The 16976-nt window shown below is 53.9% G+C and overlaps 2 protein-coding genes across 8 annotated transcripts in view; one reads left to right on the plus strand and one right to left on the minus strand.

The window, feature by feature from the left end:
* The window catches only part of Slc48a1 (solute carrier family 48 member 1), a 21194-nt gene extending 14565 nt beyond the window's left edge, over window positions 1–6629 (minus strand). For 2 of the 3 annotated variants that reach the window (XM_040280766.2, XM_078014819.1), the window contains exons 1-2: window positions 6489–6629; window positions 4894–4988 (exon numbers count right to left, since the gene is read on the minus strand). In XM_040280766.2, coding sequence (XP_040136700.2) covers window positions 4894–4921 — 28 coding nt within the window. In that variant the 5' untranslated portion in view covers window positions 4922–4988; window positions 6489–6629. The remainder of the gene's footprint in view (window positions 1–4893; window positions 4989–6488) is intronic. The other variant, XM_078014820.1, reaches the window with a different exon arrangement.
* The window catches only part of Rapgef3 (Rap guanine nucleotide exchange factor 3), a 23253-nt gene continuing 12846 nt past the window's right edge, over window positions 6570–16976 (plus strand). For 4 of the 5 annotated variants that reach the window (XM_078014814.1, XM_078014815.1, XM_078014816.1 and 1 more), the window contains exons 1-14: window positions 6570–6710; window positions 7170–7382; window positions 12909–12962; window positions 13051–13157; window positions 13330–13451; window positions 13623–13791; window positions 14385–14469; window positions 14790–14850; window positions 14948–15024; window positions 15196–15342; window positions 15756–15868; window positions 16122–16210; window positions 16511–16589; window positions 16806–16965. In XM_078014814.1, coding sequence (XP_077870940.1) covers window positions 6705–6710; window positions 7170–7382; window positions 12909–12962; window positions 13051–13157; window positions 13330–13451; window positions 13623–13791; window positions 14385–14469; window positions 14790–14850; window positions 14948–15024; window positions 15196–15342; window positions 15756–15868; window positions 16122–16210; window positions 16511–16589; window positions 16806–16965 — 1482 coding nt within the window. In that variant the 5' untranslated portion in view covers window positions 6570–6704. Of the gene's footprint in view, window positions 6711–6807; window positions 7383–12888; window positions 12963–13050; window positions 13158–13329; window positions 13452–13622; window positions 13792–14384; window positions 14470–14789; window positions 14851–14947; window positions 15025–15195; window positions 15343–15755; window positions 15869–16121; window positions 16211–16510; window positions 16590–16805; window positions 16966–16976 lie in introns of those variants that run through there. The other variant, XM_078014818.1, reaches the window with a different exon arrangement.

Consider the following 16976-nt stretch of genomic DNA (forward strand, 5'->3'; position numbering starts at 1 on the left):
GTTGTGTCCGCCGAGAATTAAGAAAAAATAAATAAATGTTAAAATTTAAAAAAAAAAATAAATAAATAAATAAAATACAAAATAGGGCTGGGGATGTGGCTCAATGGGTGAGTGCCCCAAGACTAGCAATAAGGCATCACCGTATTGCTACATCATCCAAGAACAGCACCCCAGAGGTACAGTTCAGGTGGCCACACCTCATGGTACTTCCTGGAGGAGGAAGGGATGGACCAGTGATGGCTTAAGGCAGTACAAGAAATGGAGATAGGCCAAGAAGTGGGTGGAAAAATAGCAGGAAGAAAGACAGGTCTTGAGGGAGCCACCAGGGAGGTGAGCAAGACCTGTGGCAGGAGAGGGGAAATCTGTTGACCTATAATTCAGGGAACCTTACTGCAGACTTCAACGTACAAAGGCAATGACCAATCAGGTATGTAACCTCAAGCAAAGCAGAGCCGGTTTCTGCCTGCTGGCTGCTTACATTCTCAGAAAGGATTCGCTAGATGATAGTGCACAAGCATTTAATTTCAGTGTGGTGAGTGCCAGACATGGGGCAGGGAAATAGGGCCCTGTGGGGGAATTATGACACAGGCTTGGCCTTGTGTGGGGAGAGGACCAGGCTGACTACTGCTGCTTAGCTCTCAGGCCCAGCAGACCCCTCCACTAAGGCCAGGTCTGGGCAGAACTGGAGCAGGCAGGGAAGGTTAGACCAGGATTCAGGCCACCCCTGCAGTGCCTAAGTGGGGCACATAGACCAGACTCTCTACTTCCACTGGAGGTGAAGGCCCTGAGGAGAAGGGTGGAGGCTGGGGATCAGGAAGGATTTCCTTCCCCCCTGGGTCAGAAGTCTAAGCAGCTGGGGCTGCCTCTCCATCCCAAGACAAAGATTGAAGGAGTGGCCTAGGTCTCTCTCAGTCAGAACTGTAGATTTACTTCCCCTCCTGAATCTGTTTCCCTCTTTGGGCTACTATTTTTTGTTTCCCTCTCTGGATCCACATTCTTTTTTTTTTTTTTTTTTGTGGTGCTTGAGATTATACCTGAGGCCTTGTGCATGCATGGCAAGTGCTCTACCAACTGAGCTCTATCCCCAGCCCCCCTGTTCCCTATTCTTTGCACTCTCCCCTGGTCTTTCACAAGGTCCTCTCTGGAAGGAGGAAATAGGCAGCGAGTCTGGTGCCAGGAAGTCTTTGGACTGCACAGCTTCCTCTCTGGCCCCAGCAATTCCCAAGTGGGATTTGGGGATGGGATTGAGGTCTGCTGTGAGGCTGGAAAGGCACCCTTATTCCTGGCCTGATTGCCTGATAATCATGTCCTTCCCCACCCTTCCCCCCCACCTCCACCAGTGCTCTGGATACAGACCTACGGGTCCTGGGAGACAGAACTGGGTATCTCATGAGCTGGGGCCAGGACCCTACTGGGATCCCTCCCCCAGGCTCCTGCGGCCATCTCTGCCATGACTCTGAAATTAGAAGGCCAGGAGGGTGCAGAATTTGCATCCTGAACAGACGCTGCTGGCCCAGGATGGATTGGAGGATAGAAGTGCTTGAGTGCAGTGCTGGGGGAAGGGGGGATCCCTGTAAAGAGTTAGTTGGTAACACAGTTAGTACATCAGCTGCAGGAGAAGGCTGGGGACTGGTATAGGTTGGGGAAGGGCATGGAAGGCTAGGAGTGAGTGTAAGGGACAGTGGCCGTAGCTGGAATGAAGTAGCTGTTCCAGAGAACTGACCACTCAAGGTCAGTTGCAGTGGCTCCTGGGTACTTGGGAGACACACACACACACACACACACACACACACACACACACACACACACACGTACTACTTGAGAAGCAAAAGCTGAGAAGAGAAAGTGGTGATTAATATCTGCACCTTCACATAACACCAAATTTGCATAGGGGGTAGGCCTGCTCCCCCTTTTGGGCACCTCCAGACCTGGTCCTCTTTCCTGCTCTCCTGCTTTCTCCCGCCCTCCAGCCACCACCATAACCACCACAGATCTATTCAGCGATTGTATCCTTGCCCCTATCATACATGGGTAGCTTGCATACCAGCCAGAAGAATGCGTCTCCAGGAAAGTGGCTTCGTGTACTGCCTCCCCACTCTGGCCTCAGCAAACTCCCAGCTGGCCCTCAACCCTCACCATGAGCCCCAGCCTGCCCACTCCCCCACCAAGAAAAGGCAGGAACCCAGTTTTCCTCTGCTACTGATCACTGTCACCAGTGGCTTGTGAGTGGCTGGCTGTGGCCTGTTATCCCTAGGAAGGTTTGGCTTGATGCCCATCAACACCTGCTCCCTGCCTTTGCTCCCCACCCCAGGAATGAGCAGGGGAGGAGATGAAGTGAACCGGAACCTGGGCAAAAGTCAGAGAGCTTTAGACCAGGTCGCCAGGAGGTAGAGTCCAGATGAGGATACCTGGCTTCTCATCTCAATTTCTCCCCATCATTGTTCAACCCTGGCCAAGAGGGAAGGTTAGGGATCAGGGGGAAAGGCTGGCAGCAGATCTTTCATCCTCCATCTCCAAACTGACTCTTTGCAGTCCTACCAGATGTCTATTAGTTAAAACTTCCCTCCAACCTCTCTCCATCCCAGCAACCAACCTCAAATGACTCGTCTGAACCTTGTGAGCAGAGTCTGCAGCACAGGACAGAAAGAGAAAAGAATAGAAGGCAAGGAAGTAGCAAGGAATGAGGGAGATGGAGGGAAACAGCATGAAAATGAACTGGAAAACTAGTCCTTCTCCCTTCTCCACGGCCTGTCTGTAGGCCCACCGAGGCACCAGCTGACTTTTGTGGCTCCTCTTCATTTCATTCCACTCATAGCAATGAAACACCTATTTTATGCAACACGCTCTACTGGGGAGGGAGATTGGTGTGTTACTGGGATAAAGATAATTCCCTTAGGCTCTATGCTCCTGAAACTTCAGAACTGGATCTTCCTGCCCAGTTTTTCAGCAGAGTTCCTGGCACCTACAGTAAATATTGTTGAATAGATTAAAGATTCTTTAGAGATGCTTGTGGCATAGCATGAGAATGACTGGGGGAGGCAAGACTGAGAGCAGCAATCAGGGATGGAAGTGGGAGAGGTTGTGGTACAAAATTGTGGTGAAGTACATGACTATGTAGTCAGATTCCCTGAGTGTGACTCTACTGCTTACTAGCTGTGTGACTTTGGGCAGGTTACTTCACTGCTTTGTGCCTTAGTTTCCTCACTTGCAAATAAGTTGTCCTGAGGATAAAAAGGTGTCCACAAAGTACCTCAGAGTAACACAGCAGGCTGTAGATAGAAAGTGCTGGAAGAGACCACAACTAGGCTACAGCACTTTCAGTGGAAAAAGGCACAATAGAGGTACCCAAGAGACGTTCCATTGGTTGAATCAACCAGGCTTAGCACCTGATTAGATGTGGGAGGAGGGACCTAGCCTATCAGGTTCCTTGCTTAGGCAGTGGGGGTCTCCAAGAGCTAAGAGAAGCGAGGCAGGCGGAGGGGGCCTTGGGCCCGAAGGGAGTTCTGGACAAATGGAGTTAAAGGCTCCTGTGGAAATCCAGGAAGTTATGGGCTTAATGTGTGTAGAGCTGAGCGAAGAGGTCAAGGTGAGAGAAATGTAGTCCAGAGTCAAAGCCAGGGTCCTGTTAGTCCTCCTCCTCATTCCATTCTCTTGACTATTCCATGGGCCCTTGTCACTTGCCTAAAGGGATGGGAAGGGGTTGAGGACAGTCATGCTCTGACAGGAGCTCACTGCATGGACAGAGTGTCTGGGGGTGGGGGCGTGTTGTATAGCTTCCACTATCTGCTTATTCATCTCCTACCTGTGGAGCTAGTGCACTCGGGCGTCGAGACATTATCCATTTGTGGGCTTTTCTTTGTAGGAGCTGTCAGAATGTTTCTGAGGTAGCACTATAAACTGGTAAAGCACACAGACTCAAAACCACTTGATTAGAATCACTCACTGCTCCATTACTTCCATTGGGCAAGTCATTTAATCTCTTTGAGGCTCAGCTTCCCCATCTGTAAAGTGGGATCACAATAATACCTATCACATTTGGTTGTGACAATTAAATTAGTGATTGCATAGAAAGTATCAAGTACAGGGCCTGGCAAATGTTACTAGTGTTATTAATTCTTTTCTGTCTAACACAACTGCCAGACATCTAATGACAGTCAGCGTAGGGTGGAGGCTACACTAGGACATGGCGTGATGGTCCCCAAGATGATTCACCATCTGACTTGGATGTCTTCCTCAGACATATTCCCCAGTCTCTTGCTTTTCTTCAGGTCTCAGCCTCAATCAAATATCTACTGAGCAATAACTCCATTGTCCAGTCCTCATGCAGAGAAGGAAAGCCCTGCTCCATCACCTGCCTTGGCAGGAGGCTGGGGGCCTTGCCTGCTGCAAGAAAAGTGACACAAATGGGAGGTTCAATCCCTATGGTGGCCCCAGGCCACCAGTGAACTCAAGCCATTTTCTAAGTCTCCCAGGAGAGAGGACTGTGCGTGTTTGTGTGTGTGTGTGTGTGTGGGGGGGCTTGGAACAGTTTCATTTTTACCTATTTCTGAGCCTCAGTTTTTCCATATGTAAGGAGGTGATGGTAGTAGTATCTACTTTATAGGATAGTGTTAGGGAACGCACTTGGGAAGATTGTAAGGGACATGATTGGCTTTTGTGGCTCTACTGAAAGGTCTACAGGTAAGTAGGTGTCCTGCCTCACTTACCTGGTATCTTTTCCACTTGCCCAAAGCAGGGGCAGCAGAAATAGGGAATAGGACACTTTCTGACTCCATTGACAATCTCAGGCAACTCCTGCAAGAACTTCTAGTAATGAAGTTTCAGGTTGTCACCAGCAACCTGAAACTTCATTACTTTACCCCCTCCCTTCCCAACTCTTTTCCCCATTCATACCTGAGACTCCCAGTCCCCAGTCTATCATCCTTTTCTGCCAGTATCCAAGCTAGTCTTCCTTTTTCCAAATTCCAGGTAGTTGGGTGGGTTTGGATCTGTGGTGAGATATTTTCAGACTCCCATCACTCCCTGGAGGGGCATTAAAAACTCTACTCATGGTTCTTAAAGTGTGGACCCTTCAGATGACCTCATATGTTTGTCCAAAACACAGATTTTTCCATTTCAGGCCAATAAAACTGAATTTGAATTTGGGAGTTGGAACATGCATTTTAATAAGCTCCCGAGGAAAAGCTTATATACATGCACATTAAAACTGAGATTTTAATTACAATTAAAATTCCCCTCTCTGCTTCAAGAAAATAATCATCAGTGGAGGATGGGAGCTCAGCATTCAAAAGCAGATGGGATCTGCATGCTGCGATGTTTCTCCCCCAATACCGACAGGCTCAACAGCAATGGGAAAGAGGTTGAGAGGGGGTAAAAAGGGAGTAAGTCCTAGAAAGCTGGGGGCGGGTTGTGAGCCTTCTTCTAAACCCTTATTACGGTCCTGAGCAATTACAATTATGGGGCGCCACGGAAGTCGCTGTCCCAGGGTCACAGTCTCTGTCCTCTCCGGAGCATGAGTGCAACAGAGGGTGGCGTTTGGCTACCTGTGCGGCTGGGGAAACTGAGGCCTGGAGAGGTGGAGGGCTTCTGTACTTAGTCCGCAGCTGGTCTGGCAGGATGGAATCTAGGTCTCAGCTTCCACCTGTCCTGCCACAAGGAAGCCGGCGGTGGGGGGCGTGGCTCTCTTAAACCCACTTTCCACAAAGCTCTGCCAGAAACGCAACCTCCCCACTGGGGCCTTAACTCTGTCCCTCACCATGCATCCATGGAACAACTGGAGCGCGCTCCTTCCCCTCCAGCCACAGTTTCCCCACCCGCGCCGCGCCGGGTGCGTGTGTCTGGGAACACAACGATGTGAAGCTCAGTAGCGGGATTCCCCATGGGAAAGTCGCCCAGTCCCTCCCCGGGGATGCTAGAGACCCTGAATCGAAACAGGAGGCAGGACGCCCCCGGCCGGGAAGCGGCCCCAGCCCGGATTTCCCTCCCGGGTGGGGCAGCAATGACTCACCCCCTCCCCCTTCCCTCGGTTTCCTTGTTTGCATTTCTCCTCCCGGCCACGTGGCGATCGGTGCAGCCACTCACCGCCCCAACCTCGACACCCCGGCCTCTGCTGCCCCTGCACACACCCTAGAGCCTTCCTACCCACTAGGGTTTCTCCGGGCTCCAGATGGTGCCCACTGTACTTACCCCTGGGTGCCGACTCCACCCCGCCCCCGCCAGTGCCCGCCCCCTTCCCCTACGCCCTCCCTCACCGTCAGGCCCAGCGGCTGCTCCCCACCCCTTCGGCCAGTCCAGGGAGGGGAAGGGGGCGGGCAGCGCAGGGGGTGTGACAGCTCCCTGCCGGACCAGTGCCAGCGGCAGCCTCGCTTCAGTGCCCTGTGCCAGCTGGCTCTTTCGTCTGGGACGAAGGCGGAGGCTCGGGGCTCCTAGTCGCTGGGCCCGGGTGTGTGTGTGGGGTGCTCCCCCCACACCCTCTACCCTCTACTCACCCAAGACAAGCCTCTGCACCCAGTCCTGCATTTTGCTGTCCTCGGAGCCGGTTCCGGTCGGAACTAGCCCTGTTCACTGCCCCTGGGACTTACGCCGGCACCCGGCACCCGTCCAGGGTACCCCTGTGGAACTGACCGGGGCGGGGGGGGGGGGCTGGCTCGCGATCCCCCAATCTCGGCTAGAGGCTGCAAGGCTGTGTGAGCTTGAGAAGGAACATGAAGGTGGGTGAGGTGGGGTCAGGGTCAGGGAGGAGGAGCAGGAGTGGGCGGGAGAGGAAGCCAACACCGTGGGGAGTTTAAGGGGGGAGAGTTTTGGTGGGGGAGGGAAATGGGGAGGAGGATCTGAGCCGAAGCTGCATTTCTGGGGGGATCCAGGAGCCTATAGCCTCGGGCTGGAAGGAGTGGAGATTCCTGCAGGGGCAGGAGCAGTGAGGTGGGGCAGAATTCCAGAGGGCCTGGTCTTCTCAATAAGCCAGCTGGAGACCCCTAAGTGCGCCAGACCAGCGGGCTCTGGTGAAGGTCTTCCTGTCCCTCCCCCGGCTCCTGGCAGGGTAGCAGCACCTCCGCCTGACCAGTCCATAGGACTCTAAGGAAGTGTTTCTTCTGCCTGGGGCAGTTGTGTGGCTATCCAGCTGCCCTAGCCACTGCCTATGGCTGTCCACCTTCCTCCCCCCCTCACAGGTGGGCTTGCCAGGTGAGAGCCGCTGGCAGGTGGGCCCCGCTGTGGAGGATAACCTGGCTCTGGGAGCACCGCAAGTTGGGGGCCTCCCTGACTTGGTGCCAGAGGGGACACTGCTCAACATGGTGCTGAAGAGGATGCATCGACCCAGAAGCTGCTCCTACCAGCTGCTGCTTGAGCACCAGCGCCCCAGCCGCATCCAGGGGCTTCGATGGGTGAGTGTCCTCTGCCTGTCCAGGTCACCAGGACTGGAGGGAGTCTGTACCGTCATGTCAGGTGCTGCTGGTGGTCCAGCTCTGCTCTGGGGGTGCAGTGTGGTGCAGTTGGTGTGGATGGAGAGTGGAGAAGTGTGGCTGCAGTGTGTGTGGGTGGCTCACACAGCGGCACCCTGTGTATCTGTGTGCCTGTGGTGCTCAAGTACCCACACCGGGGCACAGGGAAAGAGAAAAAAAAAGCTTGTAACATATCTGTCACCTTGTGTGCCAAGCATTGAGTAGGTGCTTGTGTGTTCTCTCCAGGTGGGGGTGGGAAATATGGGGGCTGGCTCAAGTGGGAGGTGAAGTAAGCTTGGTTACTGCTCTTCACATGTCACCGTGGCAACATTCTCCTTTAGTGAGCAATTGAACTGGGCTGATTCAGGTTTTTGATCTTGGGATCATGTGGACAATGCCAGGCATCTGACTTTGGGGGCACTCAGGAGGATTCTAAGAAATATGGATAATCAAGGATCCTGAAGTTCTTTTTGCCAGTGGGGAAAAAAGTCTCTTGAGCTAAAAGAATGAAAGAGGGACCAGGAGCAGGGAAATGGGGTGCTCAGGAGAAAAGGGGGCTGGATAATGACTGTAGAGTCTGTTCAGTTGGAAGCTTTCTCCAACCACCCAGGCTTAATAGTATCCCTTCACCTGAGAGTCAGTTGTGTGACCACTGCATGTTCCCACTTGTATGTATGGCAGGGAGGATGGTACCAGGTAAAGGGGTCTAGGGGAGGCAGGAGTCGGTGACAAACCCGGGAGAGCTCATCTCTTATCAGCAAGGCTCTTCATGTAGAACCGCCACCATCTTTTCCCTCCTCCTACCTTGCCTAAGTGCCATTTCTATGTACCAAAACATGAGGCTGAATTGAGAAAACCCAAGGCCTTTCAAGATGAGGGGGTCCTCTTTGCAATCAGAATTGAGAGAGTGTCCATCCCAGTTCTCCCTCAGCTCCTCTGTCCCTGAACTTCCTGATAGGTGCCTCTGGGGCCATCGGTCCTGCTCCCCTACCCCTTGGCTGTCGGTCACAGCAGTAGCTACTGCTTGGAGCCAGTGGGCTGGAACCCTCCCTCCCTCCTTCCCTCTCAGGCTATAATTACTTGTGCATTTCCTGTCCCCTTCCCAGCTTGTAGAGGCAAGGTAGGGGATGGGAGGGGGAAGGTCAGGTACCAGGACAATGAGGTCACTGGAGGATCTCCTGGGATCCAAAGTCTGGGAGGGAGCAGAGGAGGCCGCCACACTGTCTCCTGAGGCCCCAGAATTGAAGGGCTGGCCTTCTGGGGAAGCCGGAAGGGTGGGGGTGAGGGTTGCTGGAGTGTAAATGGGGTCAAAGGCACAGAATCAAGGCCTCTCCCATGCCAGGTGGGTGTGGGGGGTAGTGGAGTTGGTAACTGGAGGGAGCTTAAATTGTTAGAGGCCCACCCTCTCCTGATGCCCATCCCTAGGGAAGGGGGATGGGGTGGTTTCAGTCCATTGTGCCCAGGTTGAAGGGGCTCTGGGTGCCTGTAAAGCTGCACCTCTCGATGATGCCTTTGGCTCATGGAGGGCTCCCATGAGGGGACAAGTACCCACAGGGAGTGTGCACACACTGGTTGAAGGAGGTTAAGACTGCAGCTCCAGGACAAGGCTGGGAATTATTTGGAACATGCCTACCTCTCACAAAGCCCAGGGGAAAACCCATCAACCTCTCAAAGAAGAGGTCTGAAGACAGCTGTTTCTGTCTCTAAACCAGGACAAGTAGAAATGAAAACAACAAGAGGACTTGAGGTTATACACAGAAAGAACTTACCAACGATGGCAAAGGTGACACTAGAATGGGATGAAGAACATCTTCTTTGGAAATTATAAGGGAGAAATGAGATCTCATCTGATATCTGGGGGCAGGGCAAGATCAGGGTGACCTCTGGTGGGTTCCATAGGCTCAGGAAAGCCCAGGAGTGACTGCGTGGGGGGAGGTGGCCCTCTTGTCTAAGACAGAAAACATACTTCATCCAACCTGTGCAAATAATGGTGGTAGCTTATAGTAACATAGTATTTATGTCCTAGGTACTACGAGCCTTACCTTTATTATATCAAATGATGCTCACAACAGCCCTGTGGAATGGGTCCTAATGTCATTGTCCCCATTTTATAGATGTGAAAATGGAGGCCCAGAGAGGTTGAGTGACAGAGCTGCTAAGTGGCAGAGCTGGGCACTGTATTCTGGCAGTCCAGCTGTGGATTCCATGCTCATACTGCCCCGAAGTACTTTTCTCCAGTTGCTGAGTCCAGCACTGACCTCCATGGCATCCCCGCCCCATGCACTCTTTCCTTGGCCACTATGCACAGCCTGGCCTGGGACCTTAGCCATGGCCCAAGGGAACTGGTTTGACAGGTCCCCATGCTGTCTGGCTCTGTGCCTGTCCCTCCAGCCCTGCTCTGACACTCAGTGACAGGGAGGGAGGGTGGGGTAGGCGACTGTGTTAGTGCCAGGGGACCTAGCACCTCCTCTTCCACCATGAATCCTTCTTGTTCAGGACTGAGAGGAGGAGGAGGGCAAGGACCTTGACCCACACTTCTTTCCAACTGAGAACCACTAAACTGACACTCAGGGTGATCCGATCAAGTGCAGGGCCAGCCATAGAACTGAATTTTTTTTTTTTTTTCACTGTGTCCAGGTAATAGGTGCCCATCATGAAATTATTGGTCAGGTTACTGTACTTAACATTTACTAAGCAGTTACTGTGTGCCGGGCACTGCTCTGCATGCTTGACATCATTAACTCATTTGATCTCATAATTACCTTAGGGGATGGGTATTGTTATTATCAAATCCATTTTACAGATGAGGAAACTGGAGCACTGAGAGTTTAAATAATCAGCACCAGGTCACACTATCAGATAATAATGCAAGAGCGAGAATTTGAACCCAGATGTCTGGTTCAGGAGCACACACACTTGACACTCACTGCCCCTCCTCGCCCCATCCCTGAGGTTCCCATGCACATGAACATTCCAGGGGCATAGAGGAGCTCATAACAAGGCTGTCTAATTTTGTTTAACACAATGTTTTCCAAACTTACCTACCCATGGAACATTCCTGAGGGCAGAATACTTCTGCTATCTCTGTATCCACACAGCAGGGGAAGCTGGGGGTAGGCGTCACAGGAGACAGTGGGGCGCAGCGCTGAGAACTTTGGAGCCAAGTGTGATTACCAACTGGAGGGCAGGTTATGCAACCTCTGAGCCTCCTTTTCTCTAGCAGTGAAATAGGATACAAATACCTACTTCTAGGGTCAGCATTGGGAGCAGTCAATCAGTAGAATCTTCTGTTCCTAAGTGCTTGTGTGCCTCTGGTAAGTTACTTCAGCTCTCTGGGCTTCTGCTTTCCTTGGTGAAATGACAGAGAAGCCTTAAGATCCTGTCCTGAGCCCCCTGCATGTGGGCATAGAGGGGCATTTTCTGACCATTGTGCTCATCCCCTGGGGTAGGACAGGAAAGACCAGCTTGCTCACGTGGCCTGGAGCATGCCCCCCCTGCAATGTGCCCTCCTAGGTCAGAATAATACCAGGAAGGAACCAGTGCTGAAACCTGGGTTGTGGGCACCAAAGGGAGCTGGGGCAGGGACTGGGACGACCTGGGCATTTTGACATGAACAACAAGAAGTCATCAGCACTTAGGCACTGTTTGTTCCGACACAGGGGTCTGGCCGGGTAGCATTCCTGCCCTTCCTCCTTTCCTGGCTCCTCCTCCTCCTCATTTCCTGTCATTAAGTCTCCAGGGCTCTGTGTCTGGCACTGGACTGGGCCCCATGACCCGGGCAGGGATACCCTTGGGACACCTAGTGACTTCCGCTCAGCTTTGGGCCAGTCACCCAAGCATGCCAGACCTCAGGCCTCTGTCTGGGCACAGTGGCAAGATGCCTGCGACAAGGGACCTGCTAGTTCGGGAGAGAGGGCTTAGGTCCTAGCTCCCCGACCAGGTCTTTCCCAGGGCCCAGAGTGCAGGTGGGAAAGCAGGAGAGGTGTTGCTGCTGAGAGGAAGGGGGAGTGGGGAAGAGGAAACAGGCCCTGTGGTGGGTGGAGTGAGACCAAAAATGTGAGCACTGTGGGTAGAACTCGGTTTATCCATAGCTGGCTGGCGGTCCTGAGCCTGCATGGCAGTTACACAGGGCGTTTTACCTCAAGACATTTGTTTCCCTGTAAGTCACACAGGACAGATAATATCTGCTATGCCTATTTCACCCCGGATCCTATGTTACCTAGGATCTAATGACATCAAGGAGGTGGATATATTTTGTAAACTGTGAAGTGCTCTGCCTTTGGGAGGGCTCATAGAGGGCAGAGCATCCTGTCCAGAGCGGTTTACAAACTCCCGTTCTCAGGTGACTGGAAAAGAAGGGTTGTGAGGGGCTTTCATGACTGATATCCCAGGGTATCCAGGATCTAGAGTCTGGGGAGCTCAACTGATACCAAGGACAGGGAAACCTTGTTAACCAGTGCGTCTACAATAAGCCCCATCTTTCTGAGCAGTCCTGAGTACTGCCAAGGCTGTACTCGCTTTTACCGGGTTATGGACTCGCAGCATCTTGCAGAAGCCTTCGAGCAAGCAGCCCCACCCTGTGCTTCACAGATGAATAATATTAGCTAACATGTATACACAGCTACATACCAGACAATGGCTTCAACATTTAATATGTATTAACTCATGTAGTCCTTCCAAAGGCTTATACACTGGTAATATTTGTGCTTTATAGACTTTACACATAAGGAAACTGAGGCAGGGAGAGGGTAAATCACTTGTTCAAGATCACACCACCTGTGAATGGAGGAGTAGGAATTTGAATCCAACAGTTTGGCTTGAGGGTTTCTGTTTTTAATGACTATGCTGAACCAAAGCCCACAGAAAGCATAAAACCTGCCCACTATCCTGTGGTTGGGCAAAGAACCAGGGCTTGGGATCAGCCTGCAGCTACAGCTAAAAAATTTGTTCCTAGGTCCCCTGAGCTGCTCCTGTCCCGTCTAGTCTCATGTCTTCTTATATCACATCCTTATGCTCTTCCAGCTCTATTGCTCCTTCCCCTATATAGCATCGTTTGTTTTGTTTTGTTTTGTTGAGACAGGGTCTCACTAAGCTGCTAAGGGCCTAGCTAAGTTGCTGAGACTGGTCTTGAACTTGTTTTCTTCTTGTCTCAGCCTCCTGAGCTGCTGGGATTATAGGTGTGCACCACCACACCCAGCTCAGAATGGAAATCTTGGGGGTCTCATCAGTAGAATCACAGTGCTTGGGTGTGCAAGAAAGAAAAGGGTCTAGTGATAGGGGTAGCAGTGTGGGAAGAGGTGATTCCTGGTGCACAAGGTGTGCAGCAAATGTTTAATTGTTGCATGAGGGCTAACTGAATGCATCTGGGGCTGGGGACGGGGCAAGGGCGGGAGCTAGGGGAGCAGTGAGGGGCTCCAGAGCTGTTTGAAAGTCTTGCACTGACCCACAGATTCTCCCCACTGCCCTCAGACGCCGCTCACCAACAGCGAGGAGTCCCTGGATTTCAGTGTGAGCCTGGAGCAGGTATGAGAGGGGGAGGGGCGGAACTGGAAGAGGGCCACCAGCTGAGGGGTTCAGGGCCTGAGGCTGTCATGCCCTTCCTCCCTCCAAGGCTTCCACAGAGCGGGTGCTCCGGGCTGGAAAGCACCTGCACCGACATCTCCTGGCCACCTGCCCGACCCTCATCCGTGACCGGAAGTATCATCTCAGGCTCTACCGGTGAGTGGAGGCCCTGCCTGCCCTGAAGTTTTCTCTCCTTTCCTACTTTATTCCTACCCCTGCTTCTGGGAGAAGCCCTGGGCTTGGGCCTCCAATGGTGCCTGTCTGGATGGAGAGCCCCCGCCCACCCGGCCTTCCATCTGATTTTCTGGTCTCCTTCCACTTCCCGCAGGCAGTGCTGTTCTGGTCGGGAGCTGGTGGACTGGGTCTTGGCCCTGGGGCTTGGGGTCCACTCTCGGAGCCAGGCTGTGGGCATCTGCCAGGTGCTGCTGGATGAAGGTGCCCTCTGCCATGGTGAGCTTGAGCCTAGGACAGGGCATCTAGGGCTGGTGAAAGGGGACAGGGCAGACCTGGGGATCAGGCACCAGCGGGGATTACAGAGGAGGCTGGCATCAACGTGTGGACCTCATACCTACATGGCCTCAATTTCTTCTCCTTCCCCATGCTCGGGCCTCGGCTCCCCAGTGAAACACGACTGGACCTTCCAGGACCGAGATGCCCAGTTTTACCGGTTCCCTGGGCCAGAGCCGGAGCCCACAGGAGCTCATGAGATGGAGGAGGAGTTGGTGGAGGCCATGGCGCTGCTCTCCCAGCGGGGGCCCGATGCCCTGCTCACTGTAGCACTTCGAAAGCCGTAAGTCGGGAGCCCTACACCCCCCAATGCCAGGACCCCAAAGTGCATTCAGACCCCAAAGGCTCTCAGGTTCATCTCTGAGGGAAGGAACCCAGAAGACCTGAGCTCTGACCCACATTCTGCCATGAATTTGCTGTTTGATCTTGAGACACCCCCCCGCCCCCTTACCTTATTTCTTTCTCTCTCAATGCCAGAGGATCTCTGGAGGACCCGTCCCACTCTGAGACGCAGTCATGGCTGAGGGAGGGTGGGCTTTGATATCTGCAGGCAGGTTGGGGTTCAAATTCCAGCTTGACCAGCTACTAGCCAAGTGGCCTCAGGCCTCTCGATGCCAGCTTCCTCTTCCGTCAAGAGAGGATAACAGTATTCACGTCACAGGGCTGTTATGAGGACAGAAGGAAATTACGCGTGTAAGGTGCTTAGCACGGTGTCCGGCACCTGGGGCACACTCCGCAAAGGTTAGCCCGTTATTGATAACGATCGTGACGGAGGTGCCATCTGGCCCTGCAAGCAAGCTGCCTGGGTGGGGTGGCTTCCCTTCTTGGCCCTGGGCCACAGTTCAGCCTGTGTTCCTGTCGCTCCTGTGCCCGCAGCCCAGGTCAGCGCACAGATGAGGAGTTAGAACTTATCTTCGAGGAGCTCCTGCACATCAAGGCCGTGGCCCACCTCTCCAACTCGGTCAGTCCACCTCCCCGAGTCTGTCCCGCTGGGCCAGCCCTTTCCCCAGAATCTCCTCTTCTGTGACTTCCACTGCTTGGCCAGGAGACAGCCTGCTCTCCTCTGTCTGTGGCTTGGTTTTCGGTCTAATTTCTGGTCCCAGCCTTCAGTCTGAATATACTCTCGTCTCTCTTGGTCATTTCTTCTCCTTGCTGTATCTCCTGCTGTATCCCAGGGATGAGTGGAGGCCTGGCCACATTTGTCACCCAGGACTCACCTCTCCCTGAGCCTGACCCTCCACCTGAGCTTGCCCCCACTGACCCTCTTCTCCCTACTCATAGGTGAAGCGGGAATTAGCAGCAGTTCTGCTCTTTGAACCACATAGCAAGGCAGGCACTGTGTGTAAGTCAGGCTGGGCACAGGGACCTGGACGGGGGCAGGAGCCATGGAGGAGTGGTGGGTGACAGAAGAGGCTGTGTCTGATTTGTGCCTCTGTCAGTGTTCAGCCAGGGGGACAAAGGCACCTCATGGTACATTATCTGGAAGGGGTCTGTCAACGTGGTGACCCATGGCAAGGTGAGTCCTCCCTCCTGACCACCTCAGCATCCTGGTTGTGACTATTCCTAGGTCCCTGTCCTGTGGGCCATGCCTTTGCAAGTCCCAAGGCTGCTGATTCCCCATGTCTCCTTTGTGGGTCTGTCCCAAGGGCTGGGAGTGGGATGGGCTGTGACTGAGACCTGGCTACAGGGGCTGGTGACCACACTGCATGAGGGAGATGACTTTGGACAGTTGGCTCTGGTGAATGATGCACCCCGGGCGGCCACCATCATCCTGAGAGAAGATAACTGTCACTTTCTACGTGTGGACAAGCAGGATTTCAACCGCATTGTCAAGGTGCCAATATGGGGGGGGTGGGAAAGCAGGGGACAGAGGCCTAGGGAGGTGGTATGGGGCAAAGGGTAGGGACCAGAGAGAGCCTACAAGGAGATGCTGGGATATGTGACTGGGAGTGGGGACCTCAGGTGTGTGTGAGAAGGTGAATGCCCATGGCCTGCTGAGGGGCTTGGCGAGACCTCAGGCTTGATGTGGGAGGCCAGAGGAGTGATGGGTGCACAGGTGGGAGACTAGGGTGCCAGGGAAGGCCGTGCCATGAGAAGCAGGGCCCACGGAGGAAAGGGGTGGAGGAGGGGGTTCAGGCTGGGGGCTGGGCAGCTGAGGGGCCTTGTGGGAACTTCCTGGGCTCGGGGTCTGGAGGGAGGAGGTGGAGGTGGGGGTCCAGAGAGGAGCTCTGGTTGTGTTATTCCCAGGATGTGGAAGCAAAGACCATGAGACTGGAAGAACACGGCAAAGTGGTGTTGGTGTTGGAGAGAACCTCTCAGGGCACTGGCCCTTCTCGCCCCCCGACCCCTGGCAGGAACCGGTAACAGAAGCACCGTGGTGCCCTCTCCACACTTCTCCCCTTTCCCTGTGTCACATCCCTGCCCTCCTGCCCCTGGGAGTGGGGAAGTATCAAGGGACTAGGTTGTAGCCCCTGACTCAGCCCCACCCGCATCCCAGGTGGGACAGGGTTGGTAAATTCAGAAGAGTCATATGATTTATTATGGATGTCTGTCCTGGGTGTGGGAATGGAGAGGAGTGGCACAAAAGCACTATAGATGAGCCGTGTCTGCTAGGTACACAGTGATGTCTGGCACCCCAGAGAAGATCCTAGAACTTCTCTTAGAAGCCATGCGGCCGGATTCCAGTGCTCATGACCCAACAGGTAGGGCAGGAGACACCCTGCCTATTCTCTGACTCACGGGGTGGTCAGCGCAGCCTGGGAGAGGGCCAGGCACCTAGCATCTGACCTGACTGGGAGCAGGATCGGTTCACGCAGCCAGTCGGCAGGAAGTCCTCTTCCCCACGCTCTTGGCTTGGGCGGAGAGTGCTGTCTCAGGGGCTGGGCATTGCTGGTACCTTGCCAGTGCTGGAACTTGGGGAAGGGAGGCTCCAGCTGTGCATACACCTGTGATCAGTGGACTTGGCCTCTGAAGCTCCTCGTGTCCCCCTACCTGTCCAACAGAGACATTCCTCAGTGACTTCCTCCTGACCCACAGCGTCTTCATGCCCAGTGCCCAGCTCTGCGCTGCCCTCCTGCACCAATATCCTTCCAGCCCCAGGGTGATGTGTGTCGAGGGTGGGATGGTGTGTGGAGCTGAGGGATGAGCTCCCCATTGGCTTGGCTGCGGTGAACCTCCAGCACCAGCCTCACGCCAGGACCAGCTTGTGGGTAGACCCTGGGCATCCTGCCGCTCCTTTGCCTCAGGTGTGGTGGGTGGTCCTTCCTGGCAGTTCTGGTTCCCTTGACTGGTGCCCACCTTCCACGTGGAGCCCGCAGAGCCTGCGGGAGGCAGCGAGCAGGAGCGCAGCACTTACATCTGCAATAAGAGGCAGCAGATTCTGCGTCTAGTCAGCCAGTGGGTGGCCCTCTATGGCCCCATGCTCCACACAGACCCTGTGGCCACCAGCTTCCTCCAGGTACCTGGGCG

This window comes from Ictidomys tridecemlineatus, chromosome 6 (assembly GCF_052094955.1).
Source record: "Ictidomys tridecemlineatus isolate mIctTri1 chromosome 6, mIctTri1.hap1, whole genome shotgun sequence".
Lineage (NCBI taxonomy): Eukaryota > Metazoa > Chordata > Mammalia > Rodentia > Sciuridae > Ictidomys > Ictidomys tridecemlineatus.